Here is a 27,442-nt window from a genome sequence, read left to right as displayed (position 1 = left end):
TAGGACAATACATTTTGGAGACAATTAAAGACCCAATCACTAGATGGCGAAATAATGCACAGCATGTAAATCCAGAAAAGATTCACGTTGTAAAACACTTCTACTCTACTCAGTTCTGCTCAACCTCAGCTCTTTCCTGGAAAGTTTTGACGAGATCCATCCAGCAGGGGAAAGAGAAAAAAAAAGGGGGGGTCCCAAAATGTAAAATCTCAATGTATTTTCCATAGACTTCTTTAAGACAGGTCATAGCAAAAACTGCTGAATGGAATTCCGCCACATTTGGCAGGATTCTAGATCTTGGTCCACCGTTTGTGCTTTTTGTGATTTGGTGTACACCCATTCAGTAGTTTTTGAGATATTAGGGTCAAAAATAATTGCATATTTTGGCAGTTGGGCTTGACAGAGTCCCGCAAGAAACCAATGACAGGGTCCATTTTTGATTTTGCGCTCTTGTAAAATCAAAAACGGACCCTGTGATTGGTCAATGGGTCCTTTTTCACGTGAGCCTTCACTCTCTTCCGAGAGCATCCCACAAGTCTTGTGAGAATGAGCACTCAGATTGGCTCGCTGTTGGGATGTTAGAAATTAAATGACTGCCATTATCATTTACTGTGAAAATTTGGAGCTGTGAAAATTAAGTAGAAAAGCAGTGAAAGGGGGCATCAGAAAGGCATTCTGTATACCTAGATTTAGAGTGGAGGTGTCTGTGGGATAGCTACTGTGAAGATAACAAATGTAAACAGCGTTCATCTAATTTTTATGATCTCGCTGGACTATCGCTGGATCATGAATAGTAAAAAGGAGCAGATGAGTTTTCATTGCACCTTATTAATAGGAATGCATATTGTGGTCCTTGTTTTTGAGACGTAGTGTGCAAGAGATACGTACTGTGATGATTAGAAGGTTAAATCTTTTTTTTATTTTTTTTTTATTTTTGTTTTTAAGTTACGATCTCATGGGATTCTTGCGGATCCAGAAAGGTAGGAGAAGGTGATGTTTGAATACACTCTGCTATGCACACTTATTACTGAATGAAAAAGTCTTACTGCAGATGTTGTTTATGAGAATATTTATGCTCATTGGTTTGAGTAGAGTTGTGAGTAGAGTTAAGGCTCATCCAAATAACCTACAAAGCACACATCATCTGAGATTGAGGTCTGAAAGGAGAGCCCAGTCCCTCCACACACCCTACTAAGCACACCTGCCATCTGAGAGAGAGTTCTGAAATGGGAGGGCAGTTCCTCCCTCCCCACACCCTACTATGTACACCCATCAATACAGAGAGAGATCTCAGCAGAGGCCAATCCCTCTACACATTATACTATACACACACCTGTCATTGTGAAAGTAATGACATGTAAAAAAATAAACTGTTGGTGAAATGTCCTGATATCGATAAGAGTTGTTGAGTAAAAGTAAGAGACATATATCCCTGCCAAAATACCTATAATATATTTAAAATAATGTCCATAAATTTAGAATGAAATACCGTTGCTCAAGTCATTCCACCATTTTATTTACCTTTCAAATTAATGTCATTTCCTGCTAGTTCCGCTTGTTTTTTTGCCTCTGGCTCAGGTTCGTTCCCTTCCTCTCCATTATAGTCTGGCAATTTGGCACCAACGTTGTCTGCTTCCTGGTCATCGTTGCCCTGGTCAGTATCTGTGAAGAGAGCATTCCGAGATATAATCACGTTTGCGAATATATACGCCTTGTAAAGAACAAAGAATTGTATTTAAAAAATTCATTCCAGGGTGGCGGATATTGATTACACATCCCTTGCAACTAAGACCTTGTGGAGAGGGTACACACCAATTGGAACACTTCATCAGTAGTAGAAAAAGAGGGGGTTTGTGGAGTATCTTGGTATCCTGTTCATCACATGCTCAGCCAGTGGAATGTTACATTTATGGTGTATTTCGGAATGTTGGTACTCTGTGAAGAAATGTCACAGTTGAGATGGGGCTGAGCAGCCTGCTAGCTGCTCCTGGTGGGGCTAATCTACATATCTACAATAAATCATCTTGAACTTCATGTCTCTGTCTGGACTGGATTACTAAATTTATATGGCGACGACTTAACCTCGGTCTACGTGCTCAACTAAAGAAGTAAATGTTCAGGAAGTCAAGATTTTCAAAAGAAGCAACAAGAAACTACAGTTTTCTGAATTGAAGAGGAACTGATGTTGGGCGGTTCACAACTTACGTGCGTGCTGTGTGTACTTTATGTATCATCAAGGTAGGGCTTGTAATGAGTGTGAAGCGGCTCACAGCTTCAACATGCGTTTTTGCCATCGGAAGCCTTGTGGATCATTATTGAAGTTTCAACTTGAGTTTTCAACGTTTGTTTTATTAATCTATGGGATAATTGCTGCTGCGTACTCGGTGTCAGTCCAATCGTTCCCTGACATTTTAAATATTGCACAAGCTGTTCTCTGCACGCTCACACTCAGCGCATTAACTCTTACCTGCGCTTATCGGTCCCGCAACGCCTCCATTGATTCCTCTGTGATGTGTTTCAATCTCATCAGCTACCTATGGACGCCCTCCAGCTTGGACGTGCGGTGAGCCATGCGGCTCACCGTCAAATACGTGCCGCCATCTTTCGTTTGGCTGCATCGGACCTGCCTCGCACCAGCACCTGCCAAGACGAACACCAGCAGCACCCACCTCAAGTGCATCCTGCTCAACACCCGCTCCGTCCACAGACACGCCATCGAACTCTGGAACCTCCTAGACGCCACAGCCCCTGACGTTGCCTTCCTCACGGAGACCTGGATGAACGCCTCTTCAGCTCCCGACATCGCCATCGCTATCCCAGAGGGCTACAAGATCGTCCGGAGGGACCGAAACGCCAACCAGATGGGAGGAGGCATCGCCATCATCCACAGGAACACCATCCGTCTCACGACCAGCACCGACAACACCCTGACCAGCGCCGAACACCTGCATTTCCAGATCCACACCAACCCGAACACCACCCTCAGAGGCACACTGATCTACCGACCCCCCCGGACCATGCACACAATTCAGCGAGGACATCGCCGACTTCGTCAGCCCGCATGCCCTCCCCTCCGCTGACTACATCCTCCTGGGAGACCTCAACTTCCATCTGGAGAACAACAACGACCGCAACACCAGCACCCTGCTCGACAACCTCGCCAACCTTGGACTCAAGCAACTGGTGTCCACCCCCACCCACCTCGCCGGACACACACTCGACGCAGTCTTCTCTTCCAGCACAGACATCGACTTCAGCCACGCCACAGAGCTTCAATGGACGGACCACAGCTGCGTCCACTTCACCTTCAAGAGAACGACGACCCACCAACACCAGCAACAGGCCGCCCGCAGAAGCTGGAACAAGATCACAGCAGACCAGCTCGCCACCTCCCTGAGCCAGCACCCTCCTGCCAGCTCTGCGAACCCCAGCCAGGCCGCCGACAACCTCACAAAGTGGATCAGCAACTGCGCGGACGAACTCGCCCCACTGAAGACCCCGCCTAGCAGACCCGGCAGCAAGAAGGCCCCATGGTTCACCGACGAACTCAAGAGCTCCAAGAAGAACTGCCGAGCCCTCGAGAAAGTCTGGAGAAGGGAACCGACACCGGACAACAGGACCTCCTTCAAACTTGCCACCCGGAAACACCACCAGCTGATCCGCGCAGCCAAGAAAACAGCATTCAAGGACCGGTTGGACAACAACGCACACAACTGCAAGGAACTCTTCAACATCGTGAAAGAGCTTTCCAACCCCAGCGCAGGAAACAACGACATCACCCCATCGCAAGACCTCTGCAACTCCCTCGCTTCATACTTCCACAACAAGATCGCGGACATACACAACAGCTTCAACAACCAACCAACGCACACCATGACCGAACAACCACCCCCCACCACCACCCTACACGCCTGGACCCCGATCAGCACCGAAGATACCATCCGCACGATGAACTCCATCCACTCCGGATCACCGACCGACCCCTGCCCTCACCACGTCTTCAACAAGGCCGACGCTGTCATCGCACCCCACCTAGGAGACATCATTAACACATCCTTCGACACCACCATCTTCCCTGAGAGCTGGAAACACGCCGAACTCAGCGCCCTACTCAAGAAACCAACAGCGGACCCCACCGACCTCAAGAACTACCGCCCCATCTCGCTCCTCCCGTTTCCAGCCAAAGTCATCGAGAAGACCGTCAACAAGCAGATGGCCGCCTTCCTCGAGACGAACGGATCCCTCGACCCCTCACAGTCCGGCTTCCGAGCCAATCACAGCACCGAGACCGCCCTCATCGCCGCCACCGATGACATCCGAGCCCTGATGGACAAAGGAGAAACAGCGGCCCTCATCCTCCTAGACCTCTCCGCGGCATTCGACACGGTCTGCCACCGCACCCTAGTACGGCGCCTCAACGACATCGGAATCCAGGACAAGGCGCTGGAATGGATCATCTCCTTCCTCGGCGGAAGAACACAGAGAGTCCGCCTACCACCGTACAAGTCAGAGGCCTCCGAAGTCATCTGCGGCGTCCCTCAAGGATCATCTCTGAGCCCCACCCTCTTCAACGTCTACATGAGCCCCCTCGCGGCCATCGTACGCAAACACAACCTCAGCATAATCTCCTACGCCGACGACACCCAGCTGATCCTCTCCCTGACCAACGACCCCGCCGCCGCCAGAGCCAACCTGCACGAAGGGATGAAAGAGGTAGCCGAGTGGATGACGACCAGCCGCCTGAAACTGAACTCTGACAAGACGGAGGTCCTCATCCTGGGCTCCTCACCCTCCGCCTGGGACGACTCCTGGTGGCCTCCCGCCCTGGGCACCGCACCCAAACCAACAGACCATGCACGCAACCTGGGCTTCATCCTGGACTCCTCCCTCTCCATGACCAGGCAAGTCAACAACGTCTCCTCGGCGTGCTTCAACATCCTACGCATGCTACGGAAGATCTTCTGGTGGATCCCCACCGAGACCAGGAAGACCGTCACCCAGGCCCTCGTCACCAGCCGACTGGACTACGGCAACGCCCTCTACGCCGGTACCACCGCCAAGCTCCAGAAGAGACTCCAGCGGATCCAGAACGCCTCAGCCAGACTCATCCTCGACATCCCACGAACCAGCCACATCTCCGGACATCTGAGAGACCTTCACTGGCTCCCCGTCAACAAAAGAATCACCTTCCGCCTCCTCACCCACGCACACAAAGCCCTACACGACCAAGGCCCGAGCTACCTCAACAACCGAGTCAACTTCTACGCTCCCAAACGCCACCTCCGATCAGCCAACCACGCCCTCGCCGCCGTCCCCCGCATCCGAAGAGCGACTACAGGAGGAAGGTCCTTCTCCTACCTGGCCGCCAAGACCTGGAACTCCCTGCCGACCGACCTGCGCCTGACCCAAGACCACCTCTCCTTCAGGAAGAAGCTGAAGACCTGGCTGTTCGAGCGGTAGCGGTAGCGGCACCCCCCCCCCCCCCAGCGCCTTGAGACCCTACGGGTAGGTAGCGCGCTTTACAAGTGTCACTGATTGATTGATTGATCTCTGCAACACTGGAGGCACGTAATATTAATGAGTTCCCAAATCTTTTTTTATATGCCAATAACGCTGTCAATAAAGCTTACGCTTGTTGACATAACCAGGGATTTCTTGAGTTCTGTACCTCCTATTCGAGATTGTATGCTGCAGCATACTCAATCTGGAGCTTGGTTCTGTATACTGTTCGTCGTTTTGGAACTAGATGAGGAATTCTGGTCATGGTAGCGCGACTTGTCGTTGGATCCTTTCGTGCTACTTACAGTCGAGTTGGATGTCAAAGTCACACTCCTCATGTGTTGTAGCAGCTACAAGGTACTTGGACACAGCGCGGTTCTGTTTTTTTCTTCAACGTGACCTTGGTGAACTGTTGTTGTCTAGTTGGCAGTTACTTTTTAATCCACATTCTCCTTAGTTCTGCAACATGTGCTGTCTTTTACTGACTGACTTTGTTCCTTCTATGCCAGATTCCATGACATTTTTTGTCATCGGACCATGTACTGTGTCTGCCTTACTAAGTTTGAGAGACAGCGCTCACAGAGGGCATTCTTCATAAAATTGGTTGCATATGTCAAAGCCTTTGCTTTGTCTGTCAACGTTAAGGTTTATGGTGGTACAACTTGTTATAATTTTGTGCAACATGTTTTTTTTTTTCCCGTGTGAGCATACATATTGTTTGTGCAACGCGGGTGAGAGGTCGCTCACTGGAGTGAGTTACGTCGCAGTTTGCAATTGTACTTGTATTGTTTTGTTTCTGCTTACTTCAATATGGTTTAGATTACATTTCTCGTCTACAGAGCAAATTAGGTTACGGGACTGGAAATCTATCCAGAGTTTAAGTTGTACAAAATTTACAATTACAGCACATTTGTTAGTGATGCCACAGCTTAGGTTCTCTTACTTAAGGGACATCCTAGTCTTCCAGTCTTGACATTCACGGTTTACTCCTTTGCGTTAGGGAGGGGCGTGCGAATGGGTACTAGTCTCATTCACACAAGTTTGTGTCAATAACCCTTACATGGGGTTTGTTTGGGGGTCTCTCTCATTTTACATTATGTTTCACACTCACACATAGTTTTGCGCAATCTACTTTTTATTTTTCCCTTCATAGGAATCGCAATGGGTTTAAGTCCCATTTTCTCACAGTACTCTAGCCCTTTTCAACTGTGTTTGGTTCCCATTTTCAGGGCATTTATGCATAGGTGTTAGTCCTATTTGAATCACTTACACATCTCTATTCTTAGAAACAAGTCATGGGTTCACACCCAAATATACTTGCTCATTGTTTTGGAATAGGTCATAAATACATTACCTCACCATAGTCAACCTCCCTCACATTTCGTGTAAGTTTTAGGTTCAGTTTTTACTTACCCCACACAGGGTGTGTTGTGTGGGTTGTAGTCCCATTACTACAGTGCACAACATGAGACCTTCATACGAGGTTGTCCTTACAAGGAGTTTTACCCCACACAGGGTGTGTAGTTTGGGTTATAGTCCTATTACTACAGTGCACAGTCGCATACTTTGATACATCTTTACCTTTACATAGGGTGTTATACTTGGGTCAACCCCACTTTTCTCAAAGTTATCCCTTATCAGTTTACATTGTTGATTTTCCTATGCAATGTTGTTTACATTTTATTATCTTTACAATTTTTTCTTAACAGAGAAGTATGAGTGATCTTATTGTATTCTCTCCTCTTCTTCCCTGTTTTCTTTCTTTCTCCTTCAATGCTTTGCCTCCCCTCATTCCGGTCTGGCCAGTAGGTATGTCTGGGGTAGTCATTGGTTCTTTCATATCTATTCTCTTTCTCGCTGCTGTCATTTGCTGTGTTTTTCGTTCAGTTTCTGCTTTTATTTATGAAAAGAAGAATGGGTTATATTTACCTGTCAATTCATGTTTTTAATTTGTTGCTTCTGCTTTTTCTACTCCCACCTTTCTTTCTGTCAATTGTATTGACCGTTTTCGTAATACCCCAGTTCACAAGAGTCACAAAAAGTGGGCGCAAAAGCTTGTTGTTTCTGCAGGGTACAATGTGCAATAGGGACAAAGAGTACTTTCGCTCACATTAGTCACACCTAACAGACAATGCAAACAGCAGCCTTGAGCACTAAAGAATTCAATTAAACTCATTAAGAGAATGAATGTCAAGACATATTCCATACTCTGACCATCCAGCCTCGGGTGGGACCACGGCTCGAACAGGGTTCTTTTACTGTCCCCTTTGCCCCTTTAGATACTAATTGTCATTTCTAATTATACCGCATAAAACAACTGTTACGTAGTATACAATTTAGAAAGTGTTATTAAGTTATGATACAACGGTATATAGTGCTTAATTGGTGAAAGAATAAGTGCAGGTGCCTAAGGCTCGATGGCCCGCGGCCTATCCTATAAAAGGTCAGTGCGCCAAATACCAAGGCTGCGCTGACTTGATTTCAACTCATGCCTCTTTAATCCATTGAGAGTCCCTGCCCATTTATCGCACATCTGCATTCTCCCTCTGTGACGGTTTTACACCACCTTTTATAACAAACTGCTGCTGAGGGCACGGGTGGTCTTGTCGAAAGTCATGATTCTTTTCTCCGTTGGGCAATCCATCACTATACTAGCTTTCTTTGCCCCACCTCACCCCTTGAACAGAGGAGAGGGTACATCAGTTAGACCCCAAAAGAGCTTTAAACTTTTAGATCAGTTATACCAAGGACCATTGGGTGGACAATCCACTTTTTGAGGCGCCTCTGAGGTGAAAAAAGGAAAGGCGGGGCAGAAAGCGTCTCTGAGGTGGATAGTCCTCTCCAATAGGATCTTCTACACATAGGTCAAAAACCAGCCTTCGGAAGTTCTGTCGAGTGCCTGTCTTGACATCTGCCAGTATGTGACTTGGGTGCCGGTGATCACGTTTATGAAGCGTTACTGCCTATACAGTCGATTCGGCGGGAAGGGCATTTTGCCCACTCGGTTCTGCAGGACTTTTTGGTGTGAGTCCATTCCGCATACCTTCCACCTTGGAAGATACTGCTTTGATATCAATTCTAAAGGGGAGTATTCTGCAGTTAGAAGTATCAAACAGAAGAAAAGCTTACTTAACTTTGGTAACTCTTTCACATGGATACTCTATGTAACTGCAGATTTCTTACTGACCTCCCTGTTCTGTGGCGCAGTCTCTTTACCATTTAAAAACGTCCTACATTAGAGATCTGGACTCAAGTACCCTCATTTGTTTTGTGCTCCGCATCTGAGGGTACAGAAAGTGTCGTACAAGAAACTGATGTCTGTGCACAGTGGCTCCTCCACTCAATCACTTCTAAGATGGAATGAAGCTTACGTGGAGCCGCACAGTGTTGTTTTTGTGGCGTGTGGGAGAACTGCTGTCAATAGTTTCCAGATCTAGTCTAGCATCTGGGGACTATTGTAAAGGTGAGGAATATGTGGTTCGAGTAGCTCAAAGAGCATTACTGAAGGTAAGTAACTTTTTGAACTTGGCCAAAGTAAACACCAACAGATCACTTATAACGGCAGTGCTTAATTTGAGCCGGTGGTTGGGACCTGCATTTATTTTTCTTATCCAGACATTGAGCCAGAGCAAAAGAGGGAAAAACACACACTGGGAAAGGAGGAGGAAGAGACAGATTGTTTTTCGCCATTGTGGCAAAGATGGAGTGTAACACCGTGAGTGATGACCATGCTAAGAGTAATTGCAAGTGCTGCAGCCGCTACAGGCGCCGGGGAGGAGGGCGGGCGATATGAATGTCAGCAGCCCTACATGCCAAGAACAGATGCATACTGGTAAGTAGCATATTCGGTTCGAGGCATGTGGGCTGTTGAATTCATATCTTGTGCATAGAATACATAGCAGTCACTCCATTAGCGGCGGCCGCCTGTGCCAGCTGCAGCAGTTTGAAAAAGTGTTTTTAGAACAGCCTGCCCTACAGCTGCCTGCTGTTTGGAGTGCACATCTACACAGTAGTGTTTTGTGAATGTGTGTGTGGTAGACCATGTGGCTGCTCTACATATGTCTTCTAAAGGAATATTTCCAAGGAAAGCCATAGAGGCCCCCAACTTTCGCGTGGAGTGGGCCCGTGGGGGAACCGTTAATGTGCGCTTGGCTTTTTGATAGCAAATTTGAATGCACTTAACGATCCACCTGGCTATACCTGCTTTGGAAATGGCATTGCCTTTGTGTTGTGGCGAAAAGGCAACAAACAGTAGTTTTGTTTTCCGAAAATCTTTGGTCCTATCTATGTAGTACATTAGAGCTCTCTTGACGTCTAGTGTGTGGAGCTTTCTCTCCGCCACTGACTCCGGATTTTGGAAGAACACTGGCCGTTCTATAGTCTGATTGATATGGAACTGTGAAACCACCTTAGGAAGAAACTTAGGGTTAGTACGGAGTACCACCCTGTTGGAGTGAATCTGTATGAATGGCTCCTGGATAGTTAGTGCCTGGAGTTCACTAACGCGTCGCAGCGATGTGATTGCTATCAGGAAAGCCACTTTCCACGTCAAGAACTGAATCTCGCATGAGTGTAGAGGCTCAAAAGGTGGACCCATCAGTCTGGTGAGGACCACATTTAGGTTCCATTCAGGAGCTGGTGGGTTCCGGGGAGGAATAACTCATTTGAGTCCCTCCAGAAAAGCCTTAATGGCAGGTACTCTGAAAAGCGAGAGATGCTGCCTGTTTTGGAGATAAGCTGCTATTGCGGACAAATGTATACGAATGGAAGCATAGGCCAGATTGCATTTGTATAGATGTAACAGATAACAAATGATGTCGTGAGTAGATGCATCTAGCGGGTTGATGTTGTGGTCTGCACAATAAATGACAAACCGCTTCCATTTTCCCGCATAACATGCTCTGGTGGTGGGCTTTCTTGCCTCTCTTATGATATCCATACAGTCGGGAGGCAAGTTGAGGTAGCCAAACTCTAGGACCTCAGGAGCCAGATCGCCAGGTTGAGCTGTTGCGGATCTGGATGCTGAATGTCGCAATGGTTCTGCGTCAAAAGCCTGGGTGTGAGGTGCAGCCTTTGATGCGGTACCTCGGATAGTTCTAGAAAAGTGGTGTACCATGGTTGGCGTGCCCACGTTGGAGCAACCAGGATGAGTGTCATCGAGTGTTGCTTCAGCTTGCGTGCCACCAGCGGTATTAGAGGTGCTGGGGGAAAAGCGTACGCAAATATGCCTGACCAGTTCATCCATATCGCATTACCCTGCGACTGTGGGTGTGGAAACCTGGCGGCAAAGCTTTGGCATTTGGCGTTTTCTTTTGTGGCGAACAGGTCTATCTGCGGATGACCCCACTGCTGGAAGTACGGGTGGAGTACAGATGCATGTATCTCCCACTCGTGCATTTGGTGGCTGTGCCTGCTGAGCAGGTCCGCCATCTGATTGTCCTTGCTCGGGAGGTGTTCCGCCATGAGGAAGATGTTTCTCTGAATGGCCCACTTCCACATGCTCTGAGCCAGATGAGACAACTGTGGAGAGTGTGTACCTCCCTACTTTTGTATGTAGTACATGGCCGTCATGTTGTCCGTCCGGATCAACACAACCTTGTTGCACAGATGTACTTTGAATGCTTTCATTGCCAAGAAGATAGCCATCAGTTCTAGAAGGTTGATGTGCATCTTCTTTTGCTGCGCTGTCCATAGTCCCTGCACTGTGTAGTGGAGTACATGAGCTCCCCATCCCTGGAGAGATGCGTCCGTTGTCAGAATAATCTGTGGCACAGGCTCTTGGAACGGTCGGCCCTTGCAAAGGTTTTGTGGATTCCACCAATGCAGAGAGTTGTATGCACGACCGGTCACCAACACTAGGTCTTTCAACTGTCCGTGAGCCTGGTTCCACTGACGTGCTAAGCACTCCTGAAGCGGACGCATATGTAGTCTCACGTGCGGGACTATGAACATGCCTATCAACTGCATGAACACTCGTGCCGGAAGCGAGTGTTGTGGTCTGAATTTTTGTATCAGCAATTGAATGCTGTTGATTCTCACTGAATTTGGCTGTGCTTTGGCTGCCAGAGTATCTATTGTCGCGCCTAGATACTGCCGTACGTGGGCGGGCTGAAAGTGGGACTTTGGATAATTCAGTGAAAACCCCAGATCGTGAAGAAGGTGAATGGTGTGGGACATGTGGGCGGCACACTGCTTGGCCGACTTCGCCTGGATAAGCCAGACGTCCAGATAAGGGTAGACGTGAACGTTCTGTCTCCGTAGGTGTGCAGCCACTGTCGCTAGGCACTTTGTAAACACCCTGGGTGCTGTCGTCACTCCGAAAGGGAGGACCTTGAATTGATAAAGTTGATGTTGAATGGTGAATCTGAGGTATTTTCTGTGTGACGGGTGTAGCGGAATATGGAAATATGCATCCTTCAGATCTAATGTTGCTAGGAAATCTCCCTGACTCAGTAACGGTAGAACCTGCTGCAATGTGAGCATGTGAAAGTGTTCTGATAGGATGTACTGGTTTAGGGGCCCGAGGTCCAGTATGGGTCTGAGGGACTAAGAAGTACAGCGAGTACACCCCTGTACCTCTTTCCTCCACAGGCACGAGCGCTATTGCTCCTTTTTGCAGCATGACGACAACCTCCTGCTGCAATAAGTGCAAATGCTCTGTGGACATAGGACGGTGTTTTGGGGGTATGTTGGGTGGAGTGGATGTTAACTCCAGACAATAACCGTACTGGATAAGCTTTCTCACCCACCTGTCTGTAGTGATGGATGTCCAGACTGGTAGGAACTGTTGCAGTCTCCCCCGACTGGTGTGGCATGGTCGGGGGGCAGTGACAAGGCGTCACTGTTTGGTAGTGGCGGAGGATCGGGAGCGGTTGTTTCCACATCCTCTGCCCTTGGTGCTGTTTCCACGATAGCCACCTCTACTTTGTTTGGTGTAGGTGGTTTGCGCGCCTCCTTTACCGTATTGTGTCTGCTGTGACAGCTGGCCTCTGGACACTCCTCTATTGTTTGAGCGACGAAAAGAACCACCCCTGAACACTTCGTGGAAGGAACTGCGGTCGTAGGCGAAGGCGGCTTGAGAAGGGGACGTGGAAGCCTTACAAAATCAGAAAAGCTATCGCACCCTGGGTGAATGTTTTAGAAAAAGTTGGAGTTACGAACACATTAAGCATCCCACTAAAAGATAATCTAATTATGTGGCGTCCCCTCCACATGTAAATTTAAATGACGAATTGAATTTCGAATTATTGGATAAGCCGACCCCAGCCTCATTCTACGCCTTGGTACATGTAACAGGAAACTCGCACCTTGCGCTGTGAGGAGATTATGGATTAGGCACATTTATTGGTCATGATGAGTATCTACTTTCAGACTTGAAGGGTAGAGATCCTGTAGTAACTTGTCTCTGGAGGTCCTGATGAAGGTGGTGTCTACTGCTGTTAATCCACCGAAACGCGTCGACCTACTCCTAGACCTATGTTTTTCATTTTTGTAGATCTAATGAATCTGGTCTCATACTGGACAACGGATGCAATGTTATAGGATGTCTATGTTTGATTGTAATGCAATGAGTGTGTAGTGAGTATGAATGTGTTTGTATGCATGGTTCTCTACCTAGTTTGGTTTAATTTATTTTGTACTTTTATATGAATTTTTTGACAACTAATGAAAAACAGTTATGGCTCCAATGTATTGAAAGTATGTTACTTGGAGATTTTTTTACCAATGTATATATATAAAAAATGAGATAAAAAAGTTGGATATGGAAAAAAATGAAATAAAATAATTAAAAATTCTAATATTAGTGTGTTATATGTATATATGCCCTGGGTTGTTGAGATAATCTCTATGTGAAAAGTATTTGTAGGTCAAGAGGGAGTTCTCTAGGTTGCTGTTCTTTAAAAATGTCTGCAGCATGTTTTAAGACACCTATTAGCAGCAAAGCTCTCGCAACCAAAAAACAGTATAAAACATACAAAGCAGTAATGACAATAAGGTAGCAGAAAACAGCAGATCTTTATGTTCGTATTCTTTTTCAAAAGGACGTTTATTGGATCCACATTCAGCCGACACGTGTTTCGTCGTGTCAAAGTGGAGTCAACACGACTCTTCAGGGCTGGTATAAAGACCCAGGCATCTATGGGTTGATGCGAAAAGTGAGTATAGTTGATAGAAGGATCCTGTATATAAGTTAACGGGTGTTCAATATCTTTAACATCCAAAGAACCCTAGTTCCGGGTTCTGGGCTGTGTATTCACACAGCTCCGTTACCGTGAGAGCTCAATGAGGCTCGTTAGTACCAAAATGAAACTAAACACGTGTGAGTGTCTAACTGTACCGGGAGGGGATCCAATTGTTAAAGTTAAGGCTGGTTCTTAGTTTAGAATCTCCGTAGGTTTAACGAACTTTTAAGTTTTCATTAAAATTCCAGAATATCTTCTGGTATGTATCCGGACAATACCAGACCATGTACTCCAAATCAATCTTGGGGTCCTCCTTTACTGTGTTAGTATTCCGTGTATCCAGGTGACTGTTTTTATTGTAGTCAAGTGCTGTGGAACAGGCGGGGCTCACGGAGTTCCATGCGCTTCTATGAGGACGATCTATAACTTCTTAGATGTGTCGATCACAATCTGGTGATATCACTGAGATGTACTTCTAGTGTTTATGTTTGGTCAGTTTCTTAACCCAGTCTTCGATATTTGCAGGTATTAAGGTTTTTGTGCACGATAGTCCCAAGCGCGTCACCCTTCTGCCGTGTTCAGTAGAATCTACTGAAATATCGAAGACGGGGTTAAGAAACTGACCAAACATAAACACTAGAAGTACATCTCAGTGATATCACCAGATTGTGATTGTGATCGACACATCTAAGAAGTTATAGATCGTCCTCATAGAAGCGCATGGAACTCCGTGAGCCCCGCCTGTTCCACAGCACTTGACTACAATAAAAACAGTCACCTGGATACACGGAATACTAACACAGTAAAGGAGGACCCCAAGATTGATTTGGAGTACATGGTCTGGTATTGTCTGGATACATACCAGAAGATATTCTGGAATTTTAATGAAAACTTAAAAGTTCGTTAAACCTACGGAGATTCTAAACTAAGAACCAGCCTTAACTTTAACAATTGGATCCCCTCCCGGTACAGTTAGACACTCACACGTGTTTAGTTTCATTTTGGTACTAACGAGCCTCATTGAGCTCTCACGGTAACGGAGCTGTGTGAATACACAGCCCAGAACCCGGAACTAGGGTTCTTTGGATGTTAAAGATATTGAACACCCGTTAACTTATATACAGGATCCTTCTATCAACTATACTCACTTTTCGCATCAACCCATAGATGCCTGGGTCTTTATACCAGCCCTGAAGAGTCGTGTTGACTCCACTTTGACACGACGAAACACGTGTCGGCTGAATGTGGATCCAATAAACGTCCTTTTGAAAAAGAATACGAACATAAAGATCTGCTGTTTTCTGCTACCTTATTGTCATTACTGCTTTGTATGTTTTATACTGTTTTTTGGTTGCGAGAGCTTTGCTGCTAATAGTTTGTGATAATCTTTCTGATTTTCCTGGAACGGTTTTAGGGTTATTCCGTTCGCTCTTTACGCACCACGCCTTAGACATCATCTCCCTACGGAGTGTAACGTATACTCTAGGTAGAGCGCCTTTATCTGAAACTCCTACAAACCCTATCAGCTGCCTCCATGTTTTAAGACACCCTTTAGCATAGGTAGAGTCTTGACAGTTCTCTCCGAGGTGGAGAAGGTGTCAAACAAAAAATCCACTTCAATAGGGTCAGCATGGAGCTGGACATCATGATTTTTGGCTGCCCTTTCAATAAGCGCATTAAACGCCGCTGAGTCTTCAGTAGGCGAGGTTTTTACAGCATACACCTGACTGTGTGGGGCAGTGTGTGGATCTCCTGGGTCAGCAGCATCAGCCCAGGGTTCATTGTGATCTTCAGGATCAGTGTCTATAGGATAACTGTACTCCTCATTGTCACCTTCCCCTGTCTCCACATCCGAGTAAGTTGGCGAGATAGGAGCAGTGTCTTGGCCATGTGGTGAAATAGGCCCAACAAGAAGAGGTGATGTAGTAGAATCCTTCTTTTTCAATGGAATTTTATATGACTCCATAGGCTGTTCCGGGGCGATCTTTTGTTTATAAATAGAAAGTCTACCTGTGTCTGCGTCGATGAATTGCCTCGACTGCTCTTCAAGCGGGGGCTGTCGATGCTTTGTGACAAGTTCCGCAGTTGTATGCTTCGGCCCTGTGGACACCTTCTTGGACGCCTCGACGGCCGTTTTAGGGGCGAAGGCCTTAGGTACCACTTTTGGCGGCAGTGTGAACTGGATGGGCGCCGACGATTTTTGAGGTTTAGTGGTAGGCTTCGGTGTTGGAGTGAGTGTCCTTCGGTCCGACAGTAGAAGCCTTCTCTTTAATGCGTTTCAGCGATTCCGACACCTGCTTGGAGAAGGAGGCGGACGGCTGTGTCGACTCGACGGGTTCCTTTGAGGCACCGCCAGGTGTGGGCTTGAGGTTCGTACCGCTTTTAGCCTTATCTGGTTGACTCGTAGGATCTAGAACCTTCTGAGCTCTGAGTTCTTTTTCTGTGTCAACGGCCTTCGGCGCCGACTGTTTTGGGTCGACGTCCTTGACCAGTTTTTTCGGTGTCGCAGTCTTCGGCTCGACACCCTTCAGCGACCTCACCGGGTCGATAACACTTTTATGCTTCGTCGGTGCCGATAGTTCGGAGGACTTCGAGCCGACCAAAGCAATACGCACTTTTGGTATCGATTTTGCCTCTAGTGCTTTTGGTTGTGTAGACACCGATGCTTTCTCTTTCGGTTTCGATCGGTCAACCAGTGGCTCGCTAGAAATGTCCATAGCCGGGCCCTGAGGCGAGGCTGTAGAACTAAGTGTACGATCTCGGGTAAGGCCATGTAGCGATCCCTCGACCTGAGCCTTATTGAGTGTCTTGGTTTCGGGCCCCGTACCAACGAACGGGTCTTGCTCTTCGCCCGAGCTATCTTCTACGGCCCCAAAGGCCACATCGTCGTCTCCTACCTCGTCGACGACGTCTTCAATATCGACCATCTCGACATCTGCGTTGTAGTTGGAGTCGATCTCCGATGCAGGATCAGACTCTCGAACTTCCTGCTCGACTTCCACATCCTCTTCGGTATCGAAAATGTTCACCGGGTCAGGTGCCGTCTGCTGGGCCTCCTTGCGCCCTGCGCGTTGAAGTCGAATCGTCTTCTTGGAGCGGAAACGAGAACAAGCCATACAGCTGGCTTCGTGATCCGGAGACAGGCACTTGTTGCACACTGGGTGGACGTTGAAATGAGGATATTTTGAGTTGCAAACGGGACATCTCTTGAACGGGCTCCGTTCCATGATGGTTCGTCGAGAAAGCCTCTGGCGTTGACCGGGCCTTCAGTTTCGAAAAGCCACGCGGCTCCTCTGGAGGTTCGGCTCGGAAACCGAGCTGGAACAAGAACTGGGCACCGATCGCAAGACAATACCGACGATAACTAAAGGCCTTTTGGCCAAAAAGAAAGTATTCTATTGATTCCGAACTTGAGTTAACAAATATGCATCCGAACCCGATGGCGGAAAAAAACAATCTGAGGATGGAGTCGATGCCCATGCGCACTGTAGTCCAGGGGAGGAGCCACCTATCTCGTGATACTTCGAAGACTCTTCCAGGACAACAATGTGCAATCATCCGGACCCAACACTAGGCGGCGATCTATGCACAAGATATGAATTCAGCAGCCCACATGCCTCGAACCTTGTTCTTCTGATAGACTTCTAGCTGCAGATTGCTTACCTCCCCGGATGTGGGCTGAATGGATTCAGACCAAAAAGTCCTGCAGGACCGAACAGGTAAATGCCCATCATGACGGACCAGACTGTCCATGCAGTAATGCTTGGTGAACGTGTGCAATGATGCCCACATAGCAGCCTGACAGCTTCCCAGTGCAAGGACTCCATGAGATAATGCAGTGGTTGCAGTCTTGCTCTGGTGGAATGAGCAAGCAAGCCTCAGAAGGTGCTATTTGCCTGTGCATAGTAGATTTTTATGCAGAGTACCATCCATTGAAAGATGATTTGTTTCTGCACAGCCCTACCCTTCTTTACTCTGACATACCCAACAAACAGTTGATCATCCAACGGATGTCTCTACTGTGATCAAGGAAGCCACTCTTTTTGGGTCAAGTTGGTGGAGTTTCTCATCTACTTTGGAAGAGTGGCGCGTAGCAAACAAGGTAGGCAGGGTAAAAGTTGGCCTACATGAAATGGGGTAACAACCTTTGAGAGGAAGGACACACGTGTCCTTAGAATCAGTTTGTCTGGCTAGAATTTGGTGTAGGGAGGTGCACCAAGAGTGCTTGCAGTTCGAGGACACTCATGGTCGATGCTATGGCAACCAGAAAAGCAGTTGTTAAGGTGACTAGGCAGAGAGGACAGTTGAGCAATGGATCAAAGGGTGAGCACATGAGAAATGTGTGGACAAGATTATGGTCCAATTGGGGCATAATGAATGGTCTTCGATTGGGCAGATGTTAAAGTCTGTGAGGAAATGGGCTATTAGCTGTATGGCCTTCACAAATAATCGATCTACTTTCACCCTTCACTGGGAACCAAACATCCTACTGTAGCACTCCACTCTCTCAGGGTAGCCAAGCAGAGCAGTCCAAGGCTTACTCAAGGGAGGCAGTGTGAGCTAGTAATCACCATTTGCTGGTGGTCCGCAATATTAAACCCAAGAAATAATTGTCCAGTTTGCGCTTTTCTTTAGAAAATTAAAAAGTACATTTTTTAACCCCCCCAAGCGCCAATACTACACAGTATTTTAAAAATATGCATAAGGCTGATGGAAATACCTTTGGCAGCATTAAATTTGACCCCTAAAAAGTAATGACTCAAACATTCACAGTGCACCCCAGTTAATATAACACATAACCCTACATGGGAGTGTCGGTTGCATTAGGTCAATGTTGTCACATTCAAGACTAGAATCACAGGTCACAGTAATACTTCATTCCATCAGTGGCCTTGGTAATCATAACCCCTCTGCGCTTATTAGGACTAGTCAAGTATTGCAATAGTGTCCACATTATCAGTAATAAAGCATGGCATCCCGCATGATCAACAACACAGCATGACATATCCTTCTGCACTAATTATGAGGAATCGGGCATTGCTCATATTATCATTAATAAAACAATGCAGCCACTCAGGAATATGGGTTACTGTCAGTATTAGCCTTTTAAATAAAGTATTGCCGATCATGTATTTGAATAAAGTGTTGCTTAAACTCATGGTGAATGATACTTTTAAAGGAAGAATTGCCAAACTGTCACGAAAACTTTTCAATAAAGCACTGGTAAAATCTTTATTATAACCTTCAAATAAAGCATTTTCCAACACCCACCATGTTATGTCTTCTTTCACAACCTTTAGGCCACAGAGCTTGCAGCCATAAATGCAGCCCTTTGATGGCCCTGCACTCACAGGTGTAGAGCACCTGCTCTAGCCTTAGGAGTGCTTGCAAACTAAAGCAAAGCTTAGGGTGGTTCCCACCTTTAGGGAACAGTTCCTTTGGGGAGCTGCGATGCTCCTGCAACTCCAGCCAAACTCTTTCCCTCGTTGGTGGTGGCCACGCTGTCCTGGGGCCACTACAAACAGCAAATGGCATTGTCAATTACAAGCCCATAGGGCATTATGGGACGCTCCCTCTGGAGTTTGAATATTAATAGGTGGCTCCACCTGCTCGTTTGTGTTGCCTCTTGGCAAGTCCTTATTCCTTTCCATTCTTGGGGGTGCCTGGTCCCACCTGGGCACCCCAGGTTCACCCAAAGTGGGAACAGTTAAGGAAGCCCTCCCCTACTTGCCCCCGCCTGCTTCCCCGGGCAGCCAGAGCTTCGGCGTGCAGCTACGGGAGCCAGCAATTTCTCGTTTCCTGGCCTTTACTGTGAGCTGATGCTACTTATCATGGTGGCCGCCCACTACCCCCAGACACGGGAAAGGCGAGTGGAACAGGCACACCACTAGCAAGGAGGGGAGCGGGCGCAGCAGTGCTTCCTCTACACCTGCTTGGTGCAGAGGGCTGGATTGGGGTCACAGGCTCATCCTCCTCTTTGCATGGGGCAAGACGGCACTCCCCCGTTCCTGATGACGTCAGGGGACCAGAGTAAATTGTAGCTTTTTGGGCAGAGGTGGATCAGGGGGGCGATGGGCTTCCCCAATCCTTCCTTGGCAGCGGGGGCCAGAGATGGGATCATGGCCCCTAGTGCATAAAGTGGCACGGGGTTCAGGACCCCAGGCCCATTGAGCTCTCCACTGAAACTTCAAAGCAAAGTGCTCTCCTGTGTTAGCTCCAGAGCTCTGAGCTCCCTCCTTTGTTCAGTGGGTTGGCCCATCCATGGTACAGTGGGACAGCTGATTGACTGATGCAGCTCCTTCATTCCTACCCCCTTTCATCCTCAGGAACTGAGTGAAGCACTGTTAATTGTTCCTTTTGTGTGAGATGGCCTTTATTCCTGCTGCTGGAGAGAAATGTAATTATCTTGGCACAGTAGGGTGACAAAAGGTCTTATTCTGAGCGAAGCCAGAGAAATATGAAAATCCTTGATGACCCATAAGCTATATATACGTGTCTCACCCCATTTTGATACGTTACTAGATTAGGTTGGTCAAAGGGTAGCAAAACTGCACTCTAAATCAATCTTTCCCATAGGTGTTTAATGGAGTGTATCCGCAGACAAGACAGTAAACCACACTGATTGTCCCTATGAGTGCACACTTACATTAAGAGGCCTACCAGAGGTCAATATTCAATCCTGCAGAGTCCTCTCTGAGCCAGGCTACCTGTGCGCAGTTACCAGGCTGTGCACAACAGGAGTGTCACATGCACAGCCCTTACATGTGTGTGCACTAAGTAAACGTGTTAGAGTGTAACCAGCCGGGTATCCCTTACCCTTGCTGCATCGCAGCAGCCTGGTCTTAAAAGTCAGACACTGTCAGTAAACATGTGCAGTCCATTTACCGTGAGTGAGTCACCAGTTGTGAAGCTCACCCACAGTGCAAAGGTAAAAAACAGGGGATAAAAAAGTGAAAAATCCTGACGAATGCTAGGGGCAGAACCCATCGCCTCACAAAGGCCCTTGAGAAAACCGGTCAGAACAGGTGATTTAATGAAAGACGGCAGGTCTGACAACTGCAAAAAAGCTGAAATGACTGATAAGTAACGTTTAACAATGCTCAGAGCAGAGCCCTGCTCAGCCAGAGAAAGAACAAACAATAGAATGTGTAGAAAGAGGGTTGATGTTCTTGGATGCACATCATGTGATAAATTCATCCCAACGGAAGGCGTATACCATCTTGGTGGAGGGACGCCAGGCTGTCAGAATAACTTCACAGACTTCCGGAGTAAGGTTGAAAGCTGTCAACGGTTGCCGCTCAATCTCCACACATGAAGGTGGAGGGTGCACATGTTTGGGTGCAAAACCCTCCCCTGTTGTTGCAATATAAGACTCTCCGAAGGGGCTGCCTGATCAGAAGACCGATGCCCATACTCAGGGGTTTGGAAAGCTAAATTCTTCGTGCCCAATCAAGGGCCACAAGAATAACTTTGGCCCTGTCGTTCCTGATCTTCTTGAGAACTCTGGACAGGAGTTTTATCGGCAGAAAGACATGCAGATAGGCCTGAGTTCCACTCGAGACGAAAGGCTTATCCAAGCAAGTGCTACCGTGTAAACTCCAGCAAGCAGAACTGATGAAATTGCAAGTTCTCAGCCACGGGGATGGCAAATGGGTTTAACCAAGGTTCTCACCAATCTCGAAAGAGACCATACACCACCTCCAGATGGATACATCATTTGTGATCTGCTAGGCATTGATGGCTGAGTTAGTCGGCTCTGGTGTCAAAGAGCCGGCCAAGTATTGAACCACTAGAAAAATGCCCTTGTATTCCAGCCATGTACACAGCACCAGGGCTTCTTGACATAGGGTTCACAACCCCCGACTTCCCTGTTTGTTGCAGTGCACATGGTGTTGCTGTTGTCCATGAAAACCTGAACTAGCCTTCTCTTGATCGAAGGAAGAATAACTTTCAATGGCAGTCAGATCGCCCTCCGCTCCAGCAGGTTGATGTGGAGCTGGGACTCCACCAGAGACCAGAGTCCTCTGATCTCCATCTCTCCTAGATGACCGTCCCAGCCTATGAGTGACACATCTGTCACTATAGTTCACTACGGGTGGGGAAAGGAGACGGTTTTTGCCACTGACCCAATTGCGGTTCATCAGCCACCCTTGCAGGTTTTTTCCAGCTCTCTCCCAGATCTGGACCATGCCAGAGAGATTTGCCGATGCTGTGCTCACTGGGACTTCAAGTCGTACTGCAGAGCCTGCATCTGCCAACAGGCATGTATTATCAGCATGATGCAACAGGCCACAAGGCCCAACATCCTCAGAGAGTCTCAACGAAATACAAGATAGAGGCTCTAACATCAGAATCATAGCCAGAATAGCCTGGACTTGCCGTTCGGGAGTATAGGCCTGAAACTGCACTGTGTTCGGTGCAGCTACAAGGAATCTGAGAGGGAGTCAGTTGTGACTTTGGCATGTTGATAGTACACCCCAGTGAATGCAGGAGGTGTGCCGTAGTCTGGAGGTGTGAGATGACTGCCTGGGGCGCAGCAAGTCCAGATCTGCCGTACTCTTGTGAGATAATTGCCTGGGTCAAGCCTACCTTCAACAGCCAATTGTCAAGGTATTGGAAGGCTGGAATCTCTGGACCTTCACAGATGTGCTCCACACACCGCCATTACCTTGGTGAATATCCAAGGGGCACTGGTAAGGCCAAAGTAGAGCACAGCAAACTGATAAAGCTCATGGCCCACCGTGTATCGCAGGTAATGCCTGTGGGCAGGCAGGATAGGGATGTGGAAATAGGTGTCCTGCAAGTCCAGTGCTACCATCCAGTCTCCAAGGCCCAGGACCTGAACTAACATGAGCACCTTAAGACTCTACTTTTCAGGAAGTTGAGAAGACGCATGTCGTGAATAAGATGGGGGTCTATGTCCTTTCTTGGCATAAGAATGTAGCTAGAATATCAACCACAACCTACTTCTGATGCCGGCACCCTCTCCATTGGCCCCCTTTGGCCAAAAGAGCCAGTGCTTCTTGACGGAGCAAGGAGCGATGGCCTTTTGTCAGATGATCATGAGCAGGAGGCAGGGTGGGGGTTTCCACAAAGGGAATGGAGTAGCCTCTCGGGTTGATTGGTAAGACCCATTTGCCCAACGTTATGGACTGCCAGTGGGGCAGGTCATGGCAAATCCTGCCCCTCACTGGGTTCCTGTGTTAGTATGAGGGCAAAATAAAGGGGCTTAGGGGTAGCGACTGCCAGAGAGGCAGTGGACTGGGTTGACCTGTCACTGGCTGGCCCACATTGTTTGTAGGAACTGGGTTAGTGGCCACGAAAAGGCTGGGAAGCATGCTGGCTGTGAGAACTGGGGAGGGGGTGAGGCCGGGAGGGGTGGAGGACGTGTTTGGTATCCCCTACTGTAGCCATGGAAGGTCCGGCCAATATCTTATGGTGAACCTTGCTGCATCTCGCCCATCAGCAATCCTTTGAGAGTATGACTCAGACCTCCTCCAAGATCATGGGCAGCACTTGCGCAACCTTTGTTCCACACTGTGTATCAGCTCAAAAGACACATGGTGTTGATTGGGAGTAAGGGTTCAGAGGGGGCTACCCCAGCTGAAGCACTTCCGTCAAGATGAATGCCTTGACTGCCATTGATGGTAGATTAAGGTCCAGGACCCCAGCTAACAGCTGCATTACCATAGCGAAAGAGGTTCCCTCCACTGTAGCCATGGTGGGAGTACACTGTTCCCATGGGAAGCAGGGTTGAGACTGATTTGCATATGGCTGGGTCCCAACTGGGGTGGCATGGTGAGGAAAATAAAGATGGATTTAACCCAGATCTCTTGACTGGGGGTAAGTGTTTGAAACGTTTCAACACTCCGTCCATTATCTTGTGTTTGCTATGTCAGCCTTAAGTGGCCACGATTATGCCCAGACGTGGATCCCTTGCTCGCTGTACCACTGGATTCAAGCTAGTATGGCTGATGAGGAGATACCCCAAAACCGGTCCCAGGATGCTCGTTTCCGGTCCAGGGAGGATCTGGGTGGCAGTTTGGCCGGAATGTTCTCATGGGGAGCAGGGTCGAGACTGATTTACATATGGCTGGGTCCCAGCTGGGGTTAGCATGGTGAGCAAAAGAATGACGGATTTAATCCATATCTCTTGACTGGGGGGTGAGTGGTTGAAAAGTTTCAGCACTCAATCCATCATCTTGTTGTCTTTGGATCAGAGACCAAGCTAGTGTCTGGTGAGGTGTCCAAACCACTGGCATCAGCCAGTTCCTCATACCTCTGGTTCCTCCAGGGGATGGTGGTATCCATAAGGGTCCTCAGACCCCTCCCAATCGTCTACCTCCCCAGGCCTAGCAAAAGAAAAAGGCACTGGCTATGACTAGGAAGGCATGGAGATGTTTGGTACAGGAATCTGCGCTGGGCGGCAACCAACCAGCTCCATATCGGAGTCCAAAATGATGATGGGGCTGGTGCTGCACAGGGCATCGGCAACACCAGGAACGAAGTCACTGGAGGGGGCCCCAAGGACGGCTGCAGTCTCACAGCCGTAGGTGCACCGGATTCAGCACTGGATCCATGGGGCCCAACGGGTGCCAAGGGCGAACCAGCAAGCCAAAATACAGTGGGAGCCCCACTCAAACCCATGGGGCCCAAATGAGCTCCAGAGGGATCGGGCACCCCAAATATGAAGTGCATGGCTTCACAGAACTCTTTGTTGGGCAGGGGTCGCTCCGGCTCCCGGAAACTCAGGGAGGCACAGAGCATACCCAGGCACAGGTTTCAGAGCGGAATAAGGACTACAGTGCAGATGTTTCCACACTTTGTCCGATGACTTGAACCGGAGCAGGGAAGTCGAAGAACACTGCGACTTACTCTAATTCTTGTGTTTGTGAGACTTACCCAGCAGCTTTGAAGGTGACAACAAGTGTCAAGAGCGGCTCCGCAAGCGAACCTCACACCTTCCGCGTAACTGGGATCGAGACCGTTGTGGGGTCGTCCATCGTCGTGCAGCAAGGAGCTTCAGGGAACGTTCCCTCCGCTCCTTTGTTTATGGTGCAGCAGTTCTCGCAAGTCTTGGAGTTGTGGTCCCACTCCAAGCACCACAAACAAAGCAAGCACTATTGCTTGAAACAAAATGGTTACTTGCCACTAGGTGTAGTTTTACAGCCTGATGAATTTCCTGGATTCATATGGTGTGCATTTATTTTGCCATCTAGTGGTTGGGTCTGGAAATTTGTCGTGTTCATCTTCTCTCTTCATTTTGTATGTGTGTGGCCGTCGTCGACCACTATTTGGTGGCAAGTCCATCCTGTGTGCGATGTAGGACAGCACCCCGGAAGTTCCTGTGCTTTGCTGCCATCTTAACATTAATTTTTTCCTTCTCTTTTTGTGTTCTGTTAAGAACTTCGGTTGTGAAGTATTCCTCACCTCGCCTATTTGCTTTAATCGAAATCTCTAGGGAGGCGGGTGGATTGCAAATGAATCCAGAAAACTCTTCAGGCTGCAAAACAACTCCTACTGGTAAGTAACCATTTTTTTGCAGCATGAATACTTTTCGGGATTCACATGCTATGCATCTGATTATGTAGAGGAGTTTGTTTCCTTGGAACAGATGGGCTGACATGTAGATAAGTTTGCAAACAGGTGTTATAGTACTTTCTGTCCCACCTGTGCTTCCTTATTTATCTTGATATCCACACAGTAGTGTTTTGTGAAGGTTTATGGGGATTACCAGATTGCGGCCATACAAATGTCCCCAATGTGAAGGTTTACAAGGAACCCTAGGGTTTAACCCTTTTTCCTGGTTGAGTGTGCCCTGGGGTGTGAGTAAGGCTTTACCTGCCTTCGTGTAACATGTTTGGATAGTTTCCACTATCTACTGTGCGACTTTTCCTTTAGATACCGTGTACCCGTGTTTACCCTGGCAAAGGATACAAATAGTTGGTTCCCCCTGAAAATTTCTTTCATTTCTTGTAGGTAGTACAAGATGCTGATCCACACCTACAAAGCCCTTCATAATCAAGGACCAGCACAAAACTACTGCATGAACTTCCATCAACCCTTCAGACACCTGCGCTCCACCTCCCTCTTCCTTGCACAAAACCCTGGATCCGCCGTACCAACGATAAAGAACTATCCTTTTCCTACCTCTCTGCGAAGTCCTGGAGCGACCTCCCCCTTCACTTCAGGACCTTATCCTATTTTCTGGAATTCAGAAAAGTATTCAAGACCTGGCTGTTCAACTGAACTTCCCCACTGAAGCAGCGATGTTCTCAGCATCTAGATACCCTCGCGGGTTATTAGCCACGCTTTAAAAATCCTGTTTGATTGATAGCACATGAGTGCTCTACACACGTCCACAGTGTATAGCGCCCTATTGGCCTGTGAACTTGGGTCCTAAAAAAAGGCAGAGAGCTGGAAGCTTTGGTTGACGTGGAATTGCGATACCACCTTTAGTAGGAACTGTGGGTTTGTTCATAGGATGACCTTGCCCTTGTGGATTTGGAAGTATGGTTCCTGAATTGTGAGCACTTGTAGTTTCCAACTCTGTGGAATGATGTTATCGCTAAGGGGAACACGGTCTTTAAGTTTAAAAATGTCAACTCCATGTTGTACATTGGCTCTAATGGTTCTGCCATCAATTGTTTAATTATCGTTTAGGTTGCACATTGGCGTCGGTGCTGCTCTAGGTGGCGCCACACTCTGTGATCCCTCCAGGAATCTTTTCACTACTGGTAGCGTGAAAACACTTTTTCCTGTTGACCCTCTGGTGTATGCTACTATGGAATCTAGGTGGACCTATAGCAATGCATAGGTAAGACCTCTTTAGTTTCTGTTGCTCCCTGCACAAGTGTATGCATCTAGTCTACTTGGCAGTGTAGCTCTTCCTAGTGTTTGGTTTTCTGACTTCCTTCAGGATATGCATTGTCCGGTGGGTTAGATGTAAGGGTTCAAAGTCTAGGCATTCAGGAGTCATACTTCTAGATTGAGCGTGGCCAGGTCTGGGTGACACAGTCCTCTGTTCTGCATGATTAACCAGTCCTAAGTTGCTTTGATTTGTAGGATTTGTCCCCGGACATCTCTCGTAGGTCCCAGTACTATGCCTGTATAGCCCACTGTGGGGGCGAGGAGTATGAGTGTTATCTCTGGATATCTGGCTGTGTCCCCTTTGTTTCCCCTTGAGTTCAGGGGAATCGGTGCAAAGGAGAGGGCAAATCAGCCTGATCAGACTATCGACAGGTCATTTCCTCTCGAATTGGTGGTATTGAAACCTGGCTGCAAAGTAGTGGCATTTTGCGTTTTCTGGGGTTACAAATAGGTCTATGCTTGGTGTTCTCCACCGTCTGTAGAGGCTGTCCAGTACTTCCTGCTGCTTTCTTGCCTGCTCAATCTGTCTGCTTCTTTGTTCTGCTTCCCGTGAGGGTGTATTCTTACAAGGGCTGTGGTCCGCTGTAGCACCCAATTTCATATCCCTTGTGCTAGTTTCGACATTGGAATAACTTTGTTCCCCCCTTGCTTGTTGAGATGGAAAATAGTTGTTGTGTTAGTCTGTCTGGATAAGCACGGTCTGTTTCAACACATGCGCCTGGAATGCTTTCCAAGCTTTCCTCTGGAAGGTCCTGCATGAGTCCTTCCATTTCCTCCCATTGTTGGTGGCTGTACCTGTTGAGGAGGGCACTCGGTCGCCACTTCCTTGTCTATCTTTCTTCCAACCAGGTCCAGTATTTTGCTCTTTCTCTTGTGGTGGCCTTTTGTAG

General features: G+C 47.8%; 1 protein-coding gene across 4 annotated transcripts in view; it reads right to left on the bottom strand.

Moving 5' to 3' along the window:
* Positions 1 to 27,442, bottom strand: part of GOLM1 (golgi membrane protein 1) — a 723,783-nt gene that overhangs the window by 39,382 nt on the left and 656,959 nt on the right. For all 4 annotated transcript variants that reach the window (XM_078675795.1, XM_078675793.1, XM_078675791.1 and 1 more), the window contains one exon: positions 1,522 to 1,662. In XM_078675795.1, the coding sequence (XP_078531921.1) occupies positions 1,522 to 1,662 (141 nt within the window). The remainder of the gene's footprint in view (positions 1 to 1,521; positions 1,663 to 27,442) is intronic.

Source organism: Lissotriton helveticus, chromosome 2_1 (assembly GCF_964261635.1).
Source record: "Lissotriton helveticus chromosome 2_1, aLisHel1.1, whole genome shotgun sequence".
NCBI lineage: Eukaryota > Metazoa > Chordata > Amphibia > Caudata > Salamandridae > Lissotriton > Lissotriton helveticus.
Note: the sequence above shows the minus strand (reverse complement) of the source record. Positions and strands in the feature narration are given on the sequence as shown.